Genomic DNA, 18117 nt, shown 5'->3' with positions numbered 1-18117 from the left:
CTACAATTTGTTGGCTGGTGGCTATTCAGCAAGAGTGATTTTCTGTGTTTCAGAAACAGGTAACTAGTAGGTAGACGTGGGCAAGTCTTTGTGGATATAGCTAACATACAACCACAGCTAGCTATTTTATAAGAACAAAAGGTATTGCTGCCAGCCAGAAAAGTGAAGATGGCCACAATTGCACCGGAAGTTATGCAGTGCACCATACTGAATTTGAATTTTCTAAGTTGTGCTAACAGTTGAGGAGCTGGCTACAAGGTAGCACACGATTTGGCTATGCTTTGTTAAATTGCTATATTTTTCATTACACACTTTAGTATTTGTCGGGTACGAAGGCCAGTGTGCAAGAATGTAGCTTGCTAGAGAACGTTGCAATAATGCCGATATATTGAGGTGAGTTTCATTTGTCCGTTTGCAAAGTGGTCCAGTTAAACTTGGCTATCTAGCATTTCATACGGCTAGCTAGCTATCCATTTGACGTCGTTTAAAATTAGATGCAGAATATGCCATCGAATTTTTATTTAAAGTGTTGAAAAGATAGCTATCAGTTAATTTATGTTGCGCGGAAGCGACCAAGGAGTTTATGGTCTCACAATGTTATCTAACGTAGGTATTTAGTAAGTTAGCTCGCTAACTATATCTCCATATTGTTTGTTTAGCTAGCTGACTACAGACTGCGGGCTCAATACAAGTTGTGTACAAGAGGCTAGGCAGTTAGCCAAGGCCAATGGACAGCTTGAAGACATGCAGCTGCTAGCTTTAACTAACTAGCTAATCAGCGATCAACGTGTTTCTTAACACGAAAATATAGATTGAACCTAAATAGAAGATACAGTGGGTTGTGTATGAAATTAATAGCTAACTTTTAACATCCATTCTTGCGCTTTTTTTCCCCCTGCAGATTTTGTCTTTTGAATATGACCTCGTTACCGTCACCCCAGCAGTACACAGCATCAAGCTCAGCATGCAACATATTACCTGGTGATGGGAGTCAGGTGAGTTTATTTACACCGATATATTTATTCTCATGAGCATGACCTTATTTCTATTACAGCCTATTGGATGACTGTCGTTCATATTCCATTCACCCAGTTCAACGTAACATCCATAGGTTTAGGCTACCACATGATACTCAAATTTTCCCTATACCAGTCATGAAGTTGCTACAACCTGGCCTTTGAAAGAACGTTTACAACATAGGTGCACACTGGTCGAGAGAAATTTGAGGTGACCGACAGTGGCATATTCAATACTGCCTTGCACACTCTTGGATCTAGGTGATCTAGGGTGTAGTCATTAGTCCAACAGTTGCAAACAAGAGTTTCTATTGGACACATCCAGGTATGTTTATTTTCGTTTCGTTTGCTCCTGTTTAAGAAAAGTTTTACAGCAAAATCAGCGGAATGAATACATGCCGTATCACACGTAAACCCTGTTCACTTTCATAGTAGCCACGTTGTATTCCTTCGCATCTATGCGCTCTCCTGCTCTCACCCTTTCCCTTGGCTTGTGGACTTCAATGGACAACACATCAGCTGTATGTGACCAAGCCAAACCATATCCTAACCACTACACACAGCCTACATCGTTGTCACCATTATTTGCTAAAGTAACGTCATAGTCAACATAGCTAATAGAACTAACGCGTTAAACCCCCTACAATCATGCAGTAACGTTAGTGTACAGTCAGTTAGCAGTTATAACCAGTTTAGCAGTTACACCGTCAGCCCCCGGTGGCAATAAAATTGTAAATCCTTACCGTGACTTGGTAGAGTTCCAGTGTTGTGTTGGGTAGGCATACCCAACTAGCTAACATAGCATTCCTCTGTTTGAGTGGGCTAAGCTAGCTAGCTGCATTTGTTAGCTGTGAGAGAGAGAAAAATGACGAAATATACATTTCTGTTGAATGCATTGTTGTGCAACTGACTAGGTATCCCCCTTTCCCAGCTCATCCATCTTTCACCATCACCTCTCTATCTCTCTTTGTGTTCAAGCAAACAACATACATATGCATCTCTCTCTCTCTGGCATCTCCAAAACTGTTAAACTATTATCTTTCTCTCTCTTTGAGTCCACTACTCACCATATTTTATGCACTGCAGTATTAGCTACCTATAGCTTATTCTTTAAATTTTTTATTTATTTATTATTATTATTATTTTTTGAACCAGGTAGGCCAGTTGAGAAGAAGTTCTCATTTACAACTGAGACCTGGCCAAGATAGAGCAAAGCAGTGCGACACAAACAACAGAGTTACACATGGGATAAACAAATGTACAGTCAATAACACAATAGAAAAGTCTATATACAGTGTTTGCAAATGTAGTAAGATTAGGGAGATAAGGCAATAAATAGGCCATAGTGGCAAAATAATTACAATTTAGCAATTAAACACTGTGATAGATGTGCAGAAGATGAATGTGCATGTAGAGATACTGGGGTGTAAAGAAAAATAAATAAATAACATGGGGATGAGGTAGTTGGGTGGGCTATTTACAGATGGGCTATGTACAGGTGCAATGGTCGGTAAGCTGCTCTGCCAGCTGATGCTTAAAGTTAGTGAGGGCGATATAAGTCTCCAGCTTCAGTGATTTTTGCAATTTGTTCCAGTACCGTGTAAGTCTATGGAAGGGGGGGAGAACCATGAGCCTCTTATGTTTTGTATTGAAGTCAGTGTACCCAGAGGAGGATGGAAGCTAGCTGTCCTCCGGCTACACCATGGCTCTACCCTAAATTATTTGCTGATGTGAATATATTTAGTTTAGTTTTGTCAAAAAGGATAAACTTTTAAAACATTTTAATGGAATTCACTGAGGATGGTCCTCCTCTGAGGAACTTCCATTGATGTTGACCTAAGTCACAACGACATTAACCACAACCTTTGTACAGAGAATATATCTGGTCCTGTTAAGGCTAATGCATGGTTCTGTCTGTGGCAGGTGCAGCCCAAAGCCCCTCTCCTGCAGATTCTGCGTGTGGCTGGAGCCCAGGAGGACATCTTTACCCTCAAGGAGGTGAGTGGATACAGTTGGCATGGTAACAGCCCTATAAGATAAAAGCTATATTGCACTTATTAAAACGTATGTTCACAAACTGTGTGTATCAGGTGATGCACTACCTGGGCCAGTACATCATGGGGAAGCAGTTGTATGATAAACAGAGGCAGCACATAGTGCATTGTCAGGACGACCCACTGGGAGAGCTGCTGGAGGTCGAGAGCTTCTCCGTCAAAAACCCCAGGTGAGCGCACTCGCACACCCACAGGCTCATGCTCAGTACACATTATTCTTACACTGTACATAACACGCTTATGCTGTATACTTAACACATAAGCTCAAGTCTACATGTGTCCTATTTTGCAGTCCAGTCTACGAGATGCTGAAGAAGTATTTAGTTGTGCTGAGTTGTTCAGGTAAGTGATCGATGCCTCCGTTGCTTGTGAGATTTCCATTTAAAAAATCGAATTTGATGCATTTGAATATGATCCTGGCTGAAACAGGTGAAAGACTAATGCAATGCTGCTTTGTCTGGATTGAGTGTGGGATGATTGTTGATAAGAAATCAATTTACATATTTTCTCTTTTTCCTCACGTGTACAGTCAAATCATCTACTTATAGGGTCTTAATGAATGTTGAAGCTTTAAGATTGATGGTTTTACCAACCAGTGAAGAATCAGTCTCTGTATTGCCTTTTACTCTATAAGCTCAGTCTTGCTGGTTGGAGGTGAAAGGTGTGCATGTGTCAACTGTAGACCTGGAGCTCTCTCGATGTGGAGGTGTTTAACTCCTCATTTGCCCTGCAGAATTCTTCGAAGAAACCAGAGCTACAGTGTACCTATAGTGTTATAGGGTGTGTGTCAGTGTGTGTGTGCGGAGTGTGTTAATTAAAGGGCAGGGTGTGTTTTGTGTGTTACTGTATCTCATTCTGAAACACAGACGCTGCAGAGAGTCTTTCTGTGGGCCGTGAGTGTGTAGAGGGCGGAGTGGAGGACCGCGGTCAGGTAAAGCTGAAGCATGGTGCTCAGGAGAAACAGGGACCCTCAAGCCCACCACCTCACCACACACAACCCCCCCCCCAGGGTAGCTCAATCCGTCAGTCTCTTCAAAATGTAATGAGCCATGCGCGCAGCTTCATTGTTGAGATATCAATTGTTCTAGACAACTGATTTTGTGGTCTTTAACGCCATTATCAAAGTTGGAATACAATCAACTGATTTTAAAATGATTAGTTGCATTGAGAATGTAGAGCAGTTGATTGATTTTCCCAAGTTTATTGAGCCAGTAGCTTGTGTGTTGTGAGGGGAGGGGAGGGCCACTGTCTTCGCAGGTGTTTATGTGTACAGAGTGGCACCGTCTCTGTACATCCCCATCTCTGGCCTGGCCTGGTGGAGTTCCAACACAACACTGCCGGACCCATCAGCACCACTCAGAGCATGGGGGGCAGAGTCACTGTCTCTGTCTGTCTCAGAGTTCTCTTCTCTGCCCCAAACCTGCTGGAGGAACACAGCTCCTGATCCAGTCTCTGTTCAAACACCCACTCCCCCATCTACCCCTTCCTCTCTCTACCTGCAAACCCCAAACTTCTCAAACTTGCCCCTCCACGCAATATCTGCCACCTCTTTCTTCCACCGAAACAACAAACCCCACTTCTTCCTAACACCCAAACTGCCCTTCACCCCCTTCACACCGCAACACCACAATGGCTTCTCACCCCAACGCCTCTTGTTTCCACTTAGCATTAGTTGCCTCTAGGCCAGTTGTGGATATGGGAGTTTACCGTGAGATATGACTAGAGAAGAATTCATTAATGAAAGAATGTTGATCATATGGATAGTGATCAATGGGTTTGTAATTATCAGTGACTGCAACTTTTGTTGAGAAGAGGCATGCAGAAATCACTGCCCGATATTATAAATAAAAAATCTAAATTCCCTCAGTGTATTGCAATTTGAAAAATAAAGATAATATGGGAGGACTGGCTCCTCTTCGTCAAGAAATGCAGATCAATTAAAGATGTAGTCACTTGTCATCGAATCACGGCATCGTGTTGAATAGTATTCCAACTTGTGTGTGATCATGGAAGATTGAGCACTGCAACTGCAGTGTGGTGTGTCCATACTAATGCTTGTCTGGTTCATGCACACACAAACACCAAGCGTGTAGGATTTCAGATTAATTTAGGCAGATTGTATTCAGTCACTCTCGTCTCCTTTCATTTTCAACCTTTCTCTGAATGTGTGTGGCTCTGTTGCCCCGTCTGTCCTTATGTGGCCCTCCATTGCCCCAGTACCCATGGATCTATTCCACTGACCTGCCCTCCCCTTGACCACTAAGCCGTGCTGTGAAGGAGCTGTGGTTTCGCCAAGTGCCCAGTTTCTGCTCTATTATCTGATTGGCTCTCCTCCTCCCCTCCCACTTGTGTAGGTGTGTGGGGGCGTGGCCAAGGCGGGCCTGGTTGTGGCCAGTGACGAGGCCCTCCCCATGCAGACCCCGTCTCAGAGACGACCCCGGGAGCCTGACGAAGGTAAACTCACTCACATGGCTATATATAACTGCTATATTATTTGAGTCCCAACCCCCCCTGTGATCCGTCCCTCAGACTCTTTAGATGGCTTGCCCCAGTCGGCCTGCAAACGGCCCAAGCTTGATGTCACACTAGACGAGTGGGACCTCTCAGGACTGCCCTGGTGGTTTCTGGGTAATCTGCGTAACAACTACAGTCGCAGAAGCAACGGCTCTACGGACATCCACACTAATCAAGTAAGAAAATATGCTGTTTACTATAGTCAGTTTATTTGCTTGTTAAGGTGATAAACTCAGGGAGCATAGTCATACAGTGATGAGATCACACACATCCTGACTGAGGGATCAGCTGTCTCCTGCGCAGGATGAGGACACAGCGATCGTGTCGGACACGACGGACGACCTGTGGTTCCTGACGGAGGGGGGAAGTGAACAGGTGAGCGTGGAAATGAAGGAGGCCGTGCTGGAAGAAGGGAGTGGAGGAGAAGGAGAGCCGCCACCTGAAGAGGAGGGAGGAGGAAAAGAGGAGAAGGCTGATAAGGAGGTAGAACTGTTCTCCTGTCGTCTCTATGTTGAGTGGTACATAAAAAATTATATGTTCTCTTTATAGCTCTTGTACTATGGAGTATTATTTCAGACTATAGCTAGGTTCAATTCACATTGTATTGGTCACATACACCTATTTAGCAGATGTTATTGCGGGTGTAGCGTAATACTTGTGTTCCTAGCTCAGTGCAGTAATATCTAACATTACACAGAATCTAGTAAAAGAATGGAATATAGAAATATTAGGATGAACAATGTATGAGTGGCATTGACTAGAGTACAATATATACACATGAAATTAGTAAAACAGTATGTTACCTTATTAAAGTGACCAGTGATTCCATGTCTGTACATAGGGCAGCAGCCTCTAAGGTGCAGGTTTGAGTGACAGTGTTAACCGGCTAGTGACTAAGTTCTGTGCAGGGTACTGGGTGGAAGCCGGCTAGTGATGCCTATTTAAGTCTGATGGCCTTAAGATGGACGCTATTTCTCAGTCTCTCGGTCCCAGATTTGATGCACCTGTACTGACCTCGCCTTCTGGATGATACCGGGATGAATGTTCTTGATGATCTTTTTGGCCTTCCTGTGACATTTGGTGTTGTAGGTGTCCTGGGGGGCAGGCAGTGTGCCCCCGGTGATAAGTTGGGCAGACTGCACCACAGTTGCCGTACCAGGTGGAGATGCAGCCCTACAGAATCCTCTCAATGGTGTATCTGTAAAAGTTTGAGGGTCTTTAGCGGTCAAGCTGAATTTCTTGGGCCTCCTGAGGTTAAGAGGCGCTGCTGCACCTTCACCACACTGTCTGTGTGGGTGGATCATTTCAGATTGTCAGTGACGTATGTGTACGCCGTGGAACTTTAAGCTTTCCACCTTCTCCACTGCGGTCCCGTGGATTGGCACGTGCTCCCTCTGCTGTCTACGATCAGCACCACTCCTCCAGGGCCCTCACCTCCTCCCTGTAGGCTGTCTCATCATTGTTGGTAATCAGGCCTACTACTGCAAACTTGATGATTGAGTTGGAGGTGTGCGTGGCCACACATTCATGGGTGAACAGGGAGTACAGGGGAGGGTCCCTGTGTTGAGAATTAGCGTAGTGGTGTTGTTTTCTACCTTCACCACCTGAGGGCGGCCCATCAGGAAGTCAAGGACCCAGTTGCACAGGGCGGGGTTCAGACCCAGGGCCCCAAGCTTAATGATGAGCTTGGAGGGTACTATGGTGTTGAAGACTGAACTGTAGTCAATGAACAGCTTTCTTACATAGGAATTCATCTTGTCCAGATGGCAGTTATCTTTGCTTTTATTGGGTACAGGAGCAATGGTGGACATCATGAAGCAAGTGGGGACAGCAGACTGGGATAGGGAGAAATTTGAATAAACACTCCAGCTAGCTGGTCTGCGCGTGCTCTGAGGGATCTCGTCTGGGCCGGCAGCCTTACGAAGGGTAACACAATTAAATGACTTACTCACACCGGCCACGGAGAACTAAAGCCCACAGTCCTGGAAAGCAGGCCGCTTTGGTGGCACTGTGTTATCCTCAAAGCTGGCAAAGAAGGTGTTTAGCCTGTCCGGGAGCAAGACTTCAGTGTCTGTGACATGGCTGGTTTTCCCTTTGTAATCCATGATTGTCTGGAGTCCCTGCCACATACAGTACCAGTCAGAAGTTTGGACACCTACTCTGTAGGTTTTTCCTTAATTCAACGGTTTTCCTTAATTTTTTCTACATTGTAGAATAATAGTGAAGACATCAAAACTAGGAAATAACATATAGAATCCATGTAACCAAAAGTGTTAAACAAATTAAAATAGATTTGAAATTTGAGATTCTTCAAAGTAGCCACCTTTTGCCTTGACAGCTTTGCACACTTCTGGCATTCTCTCAACCAGCTTCATGAGGTAATCACCTTGAATGTTTTTCCAATAGTCTTGAAGGAGTTGACACACATGCTGAGCACATGTTGGCTGCTTTTCCTTCACTCTGCGGTCCAACTCATCCCAAACAATCTCAATCGGGTTGAGGTCGGGTGGTTGTGGAGGCCAGGTCATCTGATGCAGCACTCCATCACTCTCTTTCTTGGTCAAATAGACCTTATACAGCCTGAAGGTGTTTGGGTCATTGTCCTGTTGAAAAACAAATGAAAGACCGCTGCGCGGCAGCTCAGTGCTAGAGGCGTCACTACAGACCCTGGTTCGATTCGAGGCTGTATCACAACCGGCCATGATTGGGAGTCCCATAGTGCGGTGCAAAATTGGCCCAGCGTTGTTAGGGTGTGGCCGGGGTAGACCTTCATTGTAAATAAGAATTTGTTCTTAACTGACTTGCCTAGTTAAATAAAACTAAAACTAAGTGCAAACCAGATGGGATGGCGTATGGCTGCAGAATGCTGTGGTAGCCATACTGGTTAAGTGTGCCTTGAATTCTAAATAAATCAGGGTCACCAGCAAAGCATCATCACACCACCACCTCCATGCTTCACGGTGGGAACCACACATGCGGCAATCATCCGTTCACTTACTCTTCGTCTCAAATTTGGACTCATCAGACCAAAGAACAGATTTCCACCGGTCTAATGTCCATTGCTCGTGTTTCTTGGCCCAGGCAAGTTTCTTCCTCATATTGGTGTCCTTTAGTTGTGGTTTCTTTGTAGCAATTCGACCATGAAGGCCTGATTCATGCAATCTCCTAACAATTGATGTGTCTGTTACTCTGCAAAGCATTTATTTGGGCTGCAATCTGAGATGTAATTAATTACAGATGTCTGAGGCTGGTAAATCTACTGAACTTATCCTCGGCAGCAGAGGTACCTCTGGGTCTTCTTTCCCTGTGGCGGTCCTCATGAGAGCCAGTTTCATCATAGCTCTTTTTTGCGACTGCACTTGAAGAAACTTTCAAAGTACTTGAAATTTTGCTGATTGACTGATCTTCGTGATGGACTGTCGTTTCTCTTTGCTTATTTGAGATGTTCTTGCCATAATATGGACTTAATCTTTTACCAAATAGGGCTATCTTCTGTATATGTTGGCTCAAACACATAGAAAAAGAAAGAAATTCCACAAATTCACTTTTTACAAGGCACACCTGTTAATTGAAATGCATTCCAGGTGACTACCTCATGAAGCTGGTTGAGAGAATGCCAAGTGTGTAAAGCTGTCATCAAGACAAAGGGTGGCTACTTTGGCAAATCTCAAATATATTTTGATTTGTTGAACACTTTATTTATTTTTTAGTTTACTTCATGATTCCGTATGTGTTATTTCATAGTTTTGATGTCTTCACTATTATTCTACAATGAAGAAAATAGTCAAAATAAAGAAAAACCCTGGAATGAGCAGGTGCGTCCAAACTTTTTGACAGGAACTGTACGGGAACTGTGTCTGAACCGTTGAATTGTGTTTCCACGTTGTCTCTACTGACATTTTGCCTGTTTGATTGCCTTACGGAGGGCAAAACTGTCCTGTTTGAATTCGACCATATTCCCTGTCACCTTGCGGTGGTTTGCCCTTTCAGTTTTGCGTGGATGCTGCCATTTACCCATGTTTTTTTGGTTTAGGTCGATTTCCATCTGATTAGCGACAGATTTCCACGCAAATATTCATAAAGAAAATATGCAGTATGTGATGACAGTGCACACAATGTACTTTTTTTTCAAGTTGTCATTTACCAAATAAAAATCTAAAGTTTCCATCGTATTTTCAACTCATAGTTTTCAACTGATAGTTTTGTCACAAACTGTTGCGTTAAATAGCAAATGTATTTATTTTATTTAACCTTTTATTTAACTAAATGTTCCTACTGTGGTCTTGGCATGTGCACTCTAGCCAACAGTTCCCAGATACAGTGTGGGTAGGCTTATCTTTATCATGAGACTATTATGGATAAGGCAAAGACTATTTGTACTTGTCAAACGGCGGTCAGGCATCGATCATCATGTCACCAGAATAAGACCCTCAATATTTATTGGAAAGAGACCTCAAGCTCATCACTGTGCGCTCCACCCTGTGAAGTTCACAACTTATTTAATCTGCAGCCTATTAAACTGCCTTGGTTTCCCAAGATGTAGTGGGAGGACTAGGGCTGTTGCGTGACAGTATTACCGCCACACCGGCAGTCATCAAATTCCATGTGACAGTTTAGTCACGGTAATTAGGCTTCTTCAAGCTCTGATGCTGCTGCTGGTCATTAGTAGCCTACCAAACTTGCTAACTGCCTGGTACTCAGCACTATTGTCCCTCTAATCACTCTGACGTCAATGCAAATGTCATCGAAAATCTAATCCAACACTTCATGAGAGCTCATGTTGCTGCACATTTCTATAGGCTATGCGCGAGAAAACAGAGTGATGGCCTCTACTAAAAAGAGAATTCCAACAGCCTTCTATAGCCTACTATATTTATTTCTCAACTTTCCTGATATTAATCACTTTGCTTTTATTTACAACGGGAATATAGCCTACTTGGCTGGCATGAAAATGAACCATGCAAAAAGTGTTCTTGATTTAAACTATTTAAGTGCATAGATTACGTGTTTTTTTTCCCCCCGCTGCCCCTGTTTCGATACAGGTGCATGATAATGGTCCATTCTAAATCGAAACGAATTTCACACATTATTTAGTATATGTAAAGACAAAATTAAATCATTAATAGGCTGATATTGTCACCCATCAGACTATCACTTGTGAATGATGCTCAGCTTAAGAAACAATGCCTTTTGTTTGCGACTTTGTCGAATTATAGTTGCATACCTCATGTAGCCTAGCCCATAAGCCTGTATGTTTTGATATAAGTTTTGTATCACAACTAAAGTGGCCAAATACATTTTAAGAATTTGTTTTACAAGGGTTGTAGAGCCTAACTGGCATACATAAGCAGTGTTTGGGGAAGATCATTTTCACCATTAAAAATGCACCTTTTGTCACGCCTTGGTCTTACTATTTTGTGTTTTCTTTAATTATTTGTTCAGGCCAGGGTGTGACATGGGTTTGTGTGTTGTGTTTCGTATTGGGGTTTGTAGTTTTTGGGATCGCGGCTGATTAGGGGTGTTGTATAGGCTTGGCTGCCTGAGGCGGTTCTCAATCAGCAGTCAGGTGCTTCTCGTTGCCTCTGATTGGGAACCGTATTTAGGTAGCCTGAGTTCGCTTTGTCTTTCGTGGGTGATTGTTCCTGTCTCTGTGTAGTTTCACCAGATAGGCTGTAATTAGGTTTCACATTCCGTTTGTTGTTTTCTGTATTTATAAGTTAGTTCATGTATCGTTCCGTCATTTGTTTAATTAAAGATCATGATTAACCACCACGCTGCATTTCGGTCCGACTCTCCTTCAACAAACGAAGAACGCCGTTACACCTTTATAATAAAAGCATTACATGCCTAATTTAATTTGCGGTCACTTTTTATAATGGTGTGTTCCGCTAATGGAACATTCACGCTTATAGCCTACTGCCATGTGCGTATTGCTGCGCTTATAATGTGAAGAAATAGCCTGATAGTTTATAAACATTTTAAGCTTAATGTTCTGATCTATTGCTTCAGCCACATTGCGTAGAAAATGTTTTTTGATGCTAGTTGTTGTATTAATTTGGGATCTATCACATCCCACAACTGTCCCAGACTGTTTGGAATATTTATTTCTCGCACAGAATAGAATAGGTCGGCTTTTGTACTATGGGGGATAGTTGATTGACATAGGCTAGTGCTTTTGCTGTACGTTAGGCCTACTCATCTTGTAGGGCTGACGAAAAGTAAATGTGGACAGTTCTTCCAATATCCATCTCGGAATTGGATAAGGACGTGTGCAGTTGCGTCCCCGATGTGTCTGTCTTCACTTGTAGCCTGTGAGAAAGACCTGATGACGTGATGGAGAGCCATGTGTGTGTGGGATGGAGATTCGGAGCGCACAGCACTCAGGCAGAAGGGCACAACGGCCACTGGCCGCCAAAGGCATGGATTTTTTTAGGGCACATTACAGCCACACAAAGGGGATGCCACCGTGAAAATCTAGGCATTATCAAGTGCTGGTCAAATTGTGACTGGTGTGTGTACAGCCTGCACTAAAAACAAAGCCTTTTCAAGATACTTTTTCCCAAATCATCATTAGTCGCATCATGCAGCCTTACAATGTATTAAAAATCTAAACATATAGCCCAACGTTTGTAAAACAGCTAAAGTTACATTAATAACTCTAAATTAAGCATATGGGAATATCTATTTCTTTAACCGCTCAACACAGAATAGCCACGTGAGCACACCCACAAATAGTTTGGAGAAAATATACTTTCTATTTTGTACAGCTTTGTTCAATTGTATTCTTCATACTATAAAATAATGCCACAGAATTCTAAACAAATTTTGTCTGCTAAATGAACTAGTGTAGCCCACAGCCATATGACACAGTCAGATCAGGGCCAAAGATAAGGACAACTCAGAATATGCTATTCTGTTCTTCTGAAATAGACATTTTCTTCATATCATGCTTCTTTACACCTGTCTAAAATAAATCATGGATTTATTGTGTTGGTGTCGGCTATATTACATGGATTTATTAGACTTTTTAAAATGTAGCTGTTCCGAAGGTCTACATCAGTGGCTTGTGTGGAAGCCAGGAGATGCTAAATGTTTTTATGTTAATTAACGGTCTATTACTGTGAGACCGACAGTTACTTGCTTGACAATCACTGGCTGACAAAATGTCATGACCACCACAGCCCTAGGGAGGACCACACACCAGATCACGTGACTTTACTTCCATAGGATGGTTATTACATCAATATTTGCGCATAAAGGCATTTCCACTGCCATTTCTAGCATTTAATTAATTTTTTGAAACAAAAAGTTCCCACCATGCCGAACGTATAAATGATCTGTTGGCATTTATCAAATTTAACCAAACACAGCTGTGTTTTTTTTAATACGGTATGACTTTACTCTCATAAAAACTGTATGGAAACGTAGTTTGACTGATGAGTGTCTCTCTTCTCTCCTCAGATGCAGGAGGAGCCAGATGAGGACTCTCAGTGTCTGAGTGATGATACGGATATAGAGATCTCTACACAGGTCCGTCTCCATCTGTTTTCCATCTTTTTGTCTCGATCTCTCTTTCGCTCTACTTTGTCTCCCTCGATCTGACTGTCTCTGCCTCTGTCTCGCATGACTCTCATAGCTCCTTATAGCTACCTCTTGTCTAACACTCTAACTCTCTCAGGATGCATGGCAGTGTACAGAGTGCAGGAAGTACAACTCTCCTCTCCAGCGCTACTGCGTACGCTGCTGGGCTCTACGCAAGAACTGGTACAAAGACGTCCCACGGTTGGTCCACTCACTTTCCGTCCCCGACATCCCAGCATGCAGTTCTCTGGCCCCGCGAGACGACGAGGAGGAAAGCGACACAGGCATCGACGTCCCAGACTGCCTCAGGACCGTGTCTGACCCTGTCATCCTGCCCTCACACTCCACCCCTGACCGCTTGCTGCCCCCTGGGGTTCCAGGGAAGGGCAAGGGTCCTAGGCCGCGAGGCCTTCCCAGGGAGGAGCAGCTCTCTGGGGGAGAGAGTCAGGAAAGCCTGGGGATGGAAGTAGAGGTTAGGCCCGAGGCTCTGTTGGAGCCTTGTAAGCTGTGTCGGATGCGTCCGCGTAACGGGAGTATTATACACGGCCGCACGGCTCACCTGTTAACCTGCTTCTCCTGCGCCAGGAAGCTGCACAAGTTCCACGCTCCATGTCCCGGCTGTGGACAGATCATACAGAAGGTTATAAAGACATTCATAGCCTGAGAGGATTGGAACACACAGATGTAATACACACAGATGTAATGTACAAGGTTATTTAAAATTGGAACAAGACACAATCACTTGCATCAAAGCCACTCATACGCCCCAGAGATACACAGAGTAAAGCACTTAAAAGAGCATGTTCCCTTTTGCTCTCTGTTGTCTTGTATTGCTTGTATCACACTGCCTCTGAGCTATGGCGCTAGTAATGGAAGGTACAAATCCAGCAATGTGTTTCTTGAAGTATCCAACTATATAGTTATCTCTGTGCCACATTTCATGAAAGTCATTTGCTACTCAATGTAACATCATAGGTATTTATTTATTTGAGGGCCAAGCAGCACTGTACATATGAAAACGCAGCTGTCATTGCAGCTAACTTTGACGACAACGATATGTGAGACTTAAGTTTTTGTTCCCGACGGAAGACCTGTTGACATTTGTTTCCTATTGGCCACTGTTGTAAGTGTCCAGAAAAAGCTTTCTGCCGGTTGTCAGGCTGCTGACGTGTTTGCTGCCATACACTATATTTTATCACTTAAAGACCGGTCTTCTCTCCCTAGGTTAAGATGATGGGAAGCTAGCTTCACACTGGCTGACTACTTCTCCAGTGAGAGCAGATATGAATTCTCATTGCCCTGTATATTCATGGAGCCTCAGTGCTTTTGTGGTCCTCCTTCTCCTGTTTAGTCCTTTAGTCATTTCTCTGCAGTATTTTTTTTTGTGTGCTCTTGGAAAACAGACAAAGGGGATTGAAAGGAGATTTTCAATACATACTCTACATTTTTGCTGATTTATTGACCACATTTTGGTTGAAAGGCCTATTTTCAAGATAAGTCTATAAGAAACATCTCCTTTAGATCCCCGTGTCATTGTTTTTCAATAGTATACATACCCCCAGGGAGTCTTTACCCTGCAGTGCTGATCAGAATGCTTTGTTGTCTTACTGTCCTTGTACTCACAATGCAAGTGAATGTACTCCACAGAGAACTTTTGCCTCTTTTCAAAGGCTAGTTAGTAAAAAGTAGTTCATATTAACGATAATAACCAGTCTGAAATATAGTTGAAGAGTCACATCTATAGCCCTCAATGTAGAGTTATTGTAAATTAGCCCATCTCAATAAGGAAATACTTTGGTGTATGTGGACACCCCTTCAAATTAGTGGATTTAGTTATTTCACTGTTGATATCAGTGACTTTCAAAGTGGCACCTTCATAAGATGCCACCTTTACAACTAGTCAGTTTGTAAAATTTCTGCCCTGCTAGAGCTGCCCCGGTCAACTGTAAGTGCTGTGTTTGTGAAGTGGGAACATCTAGGAGCAACAACGGCTCAGCTGTGAAGTGGTAGGCCACACAAGCTCACAGAATGGGACCACCGAGTACTATAGCACGTAAAAATTGTTTGTCCTTGGTTGTAACACACACTACTAAGTTCCAAACTGCCTCTGGAAGCAATGAAATTGGTTTCCATGGCCGAGCAGCTGCACACAAGCCTAAGATTACCATATGCAATGCCAAGCATCGGCTGGAGTGGTGTAAAACTTGCCGCCATTGTACTCTGGAGCAGTGGAAACTATTTCTCTGGCGCGATGAATCACGCTTCACCATCTGGTAGTCCGACTGACGAATCTGGGTTCAGCGGATGACAGGAGAACACTACCTGCCAGAATGCATCGTGCCTACGGTGAAGTTTCGTGGAGGAGGAATATTGGTCTGGGACGGTTATAATTTTTTATTGCTGGGGCTAGGCCCCTTAGTTCCAGTGAAGAGATCTTAACGTTCCAATGACATTCTAGAAGTTCCTGTGCTTCCAACATTTTGGCAAAAGTTTGGGGAAGGCCCTTTGCTGTTTTATCATAACAATGCACCGTGCACGGAGCGAGGTCCATACAGCAATGGTTTGTCGAGATCAGTGTGGAAGAACTTGACTGGCTTGCACAGAGCCCTGACCTCAACCCCACCAAACACCTTTGGAATGAATTGGAACGCCGACTGCGAGCCAGGCCTAATCGTCAAACATCAGTCCCCAACCTCACTAATGCTCTTGTGGCTGAATGGAAGCAAGTCCCCGCAGCAATGTTCCAACATCTAGTGGAAATCCTTCCCAGAAGTGTGGAAGCTGTTAGAGCAGCGAAGGGGGGGCCAACTCCATATTAATGGCTGCCATTTTTCCTTTCCAGACTAAAAGTAAATAATTGTCTTAAATATGAATACTAAATATTCACAATCGCCAATTTTCTTATTCTAGTTCTGCTCGCTTGAATTTCTCCATTTTAGTGCAGTGATTTTGGCAATTTCTTTAGACCTTTTCCTGTTTTTAGGTGTTGTGCTTGATATTAGAAGTATTTGTGACCCTTTAATTCCTCCCCAAATATGTTTTTACGATTTTTGTTAACCTCTTCCAATATCCTACATTTTAAATCAGATTAATGAGTGTTGGGACAGTAAGTATGGAGTTGTACACCACTACACAGAATACAGGCCTGCCAAGCCTTATCACCTGTGTTAAGTTTGCCCCTTGATAATTAGAAGAAATAAAACATTAAAGCGGCAATTACAGTTGAAACAAATAACAAAGTGTTTTCCCCGCTGCTGTTTCTGGGGGATTGGGCTGGAGAAATGGAACCGCTCAAATTCATATACGGAGCTATGGCTGCTAAGGCCTGACCATCTATGATATCAAAATAATAGTTTTAACAATGTTTTGAGGCGATACAGTGCCTGTTTAAATTGACTTTGTTTACCAACATTAAAGTAAATCATTTTCTTTTTGGGGTTCTGATGGGGGTACAACAGTTAAACAAACTAAGCTAATGAGATATTTAAGTTAGTATTCAAAAATCAATACATATATATATATATTTGCTACTGCCAAATGGCTGTAGCAACTGCCGATTGTCCCTCTTTAAAGGGAGGACTAAAGGTGAATAAAGCTATATAGATGGTAAAGGTTATTTTTTTTGTTTTTTTTTAGCTTTGTCTTCAATTTCTAGATGCAAACTTTGCACAGGTGGAAATGCACGGTAATACTATACTCATAGTAATACTCGGGCTCTTTTGTTTCTGGAGGCCAATAGTGTTTCCTCTATCACTCTAAGGTAGAAACAGACATCTGTGGGGTTTTCCTGATGATGGTGCATATGAGTGTGCTTGTTGAGTTTTGTTTAAGGGAAGCGTTTCACTGCCAAACGTAATGATTGGTTTATGTAAATTTGTTTTGGGTTTTAATTGATATTGGTTCTGCATTTATTTGCTTTAAGTTGTATTGTTCCTGTGTGTACAATGCTGTTTTCTGTTATGCTTTTGTGACGGTCCTGAAGGGCAGGCTGCAGGCAGGTGACCTGTAACAAAGTGACCTGTCCTCTCCTGTCTCTCTACTGCTTGTAACAGACACTGTCAGGTCTACTCTGAAACATACTGAAACATGAACATGCACTTGTACAGAGAGCTCTTTATTCCTTGTCCTAGCTGTGCTCTGACTGAAGGGAACGATGGCCTTACCTTCCACCACTGTTCAGCTCTTTACTTGTACTTATCCCCTCTGCCTCCAGGTGGTGCTGGATAGCAGTGGTTCTCAGTGCTCCAAGAGCTCTCGCCCGTTGCAGCTGTATAGTATTAAACATGTTATAATCTACATAGCATATGGTTGATTAGTGTGAGACTAAACCCAGCACTGTGCTGGTGAGAGAATTATACTAGCAATGTGTATTAAAGCTATATTAGATCTGCTATATTGTAAAGGAACCCTGCTTTGATCCCCTTGTATTGCCCTACTCATAAGCCACCGAGCTCTACGAACTATCTAACATGGAGGCACATCAGAATGTGTCATTGTTGTGGTTGTTGAATACTGAGAAAGGCACCAAATTCGAAAAGATGTGATGAGCATGAATGCAACAGAACATTCCAGAAGAACATGGTACACCCAATATGGCCTCCTGTCCTCATGTCGTGGAACATTGCTTTGAATTGGAATGTTAGTTCTGCTCATTCTAATTCTGTTTGTAGTGCTGTATTATGAATAAAGTAACAAGTACAACTAATTGTCGGCCTACTGTTATTTTGTCATGTCTGTTTATTACAGTTTGGTAGGAGTACAGTATGACTCACATTATCATTGGATAATTCTCTTGCTCTGACATGTGCATACACACAATAAACCTGTTGATGAACAGTATCTGCTGTATGTGGAGTGGTTTTAGGCTGAATAATAAGTCCTTGTATGACAGTCCAGCTGTCCTGTACTCTCTCCTTCACGACAGCCCCCCCCCCCCTGTCCGTCTGTGCAAC

At 43.0% G+C, this 18117-nt stretch overlaps 1 protein-coding gene across 2 annotated transcripts; it reads left to right on the top strand.

Annotated features, from left to right (window-relative positions):
* The first annotated feature begins 36 nt into the window (after positions 1-36).
* mdm4 (MDM4 regulator of p53) lies at positions 37-17870 on the top strand. 2 transcript variants are annotated; one of them, XM_020483363.2, is made up of 11 exons: positions 37-393; positions 902-995; positions 2940-3014; positions 3107-3240; positions 3363-3412; positions 3937-4001; positions 5425-5524; positions 5600-5760; positions 5873-6067; positions 13046-13114; positions 13263-17870. In XM_020483363.2, exons 2-11 carry the CDS (start codon positions 918-920, stop codon positions 13827-13829), a joined length of 1494 nt encoding a protein of 497 aa, XP_020338952.1. In that variant the 5' UTR covers positions 37-393; positions 902-917; the 3' UTR covers positions 13830-17870. The 2 variants fall into 2 exon arrangements, with proteins under 2 accessions (XP_020338952.1, XP_020338953.1); XM_020483364.2 differs by having other exon boundaries at positions 161-393; positions 5888-6067.
* The last annotated feature ends 247 nt before the right edge of the window (positions 17871-18117 follow it).

This window comes from Oncorhynchus kisutch, linkage group LG5, assembly GCF_002021735.2.
Source record: "Oncorhynchus kisutch isolate 150728-3 linkage group LG5, Okis_V2, whole genome shotgun sequence".
In the NCBI taxonomy this organism is placed as follows: Eukaryota; Metazoa; Chordata; class Actinopteri; order Salmoniformes; family Salmonidae; genus Oncorhynchus; species Oncorhynchus kisutch.
Note: the sequence above shows the minus strand (reverse complement) of the source record. Positions and strands in the feature narration are given on the sequence as shown.

Bases quoted from the DNA above. Each gene is read 5' to 3' on its own strand.
- mdm4 (XM_020483363.2), top strand. From the start codon at position 918: ATGACCTCGTTACCGTCACCCCAGCAGTACACAGCATCAAGCTCAGCA. The intron at 3,413-3,936 runs GTAAGTGATCGA...TCTGAAACACAG, and splicing joins AGTTGTGCTGAGTTGTTCAG to ACGCTGCAGAGAGTCTTTCT. The intron at 4,002-5,424 runs GTAAAGCTGAAG...CCACTTGTGTAG, and splicing joins GAGTGGAGGACCGCGGTCAG to GTGTGTGGGGGCGTGGCCAA.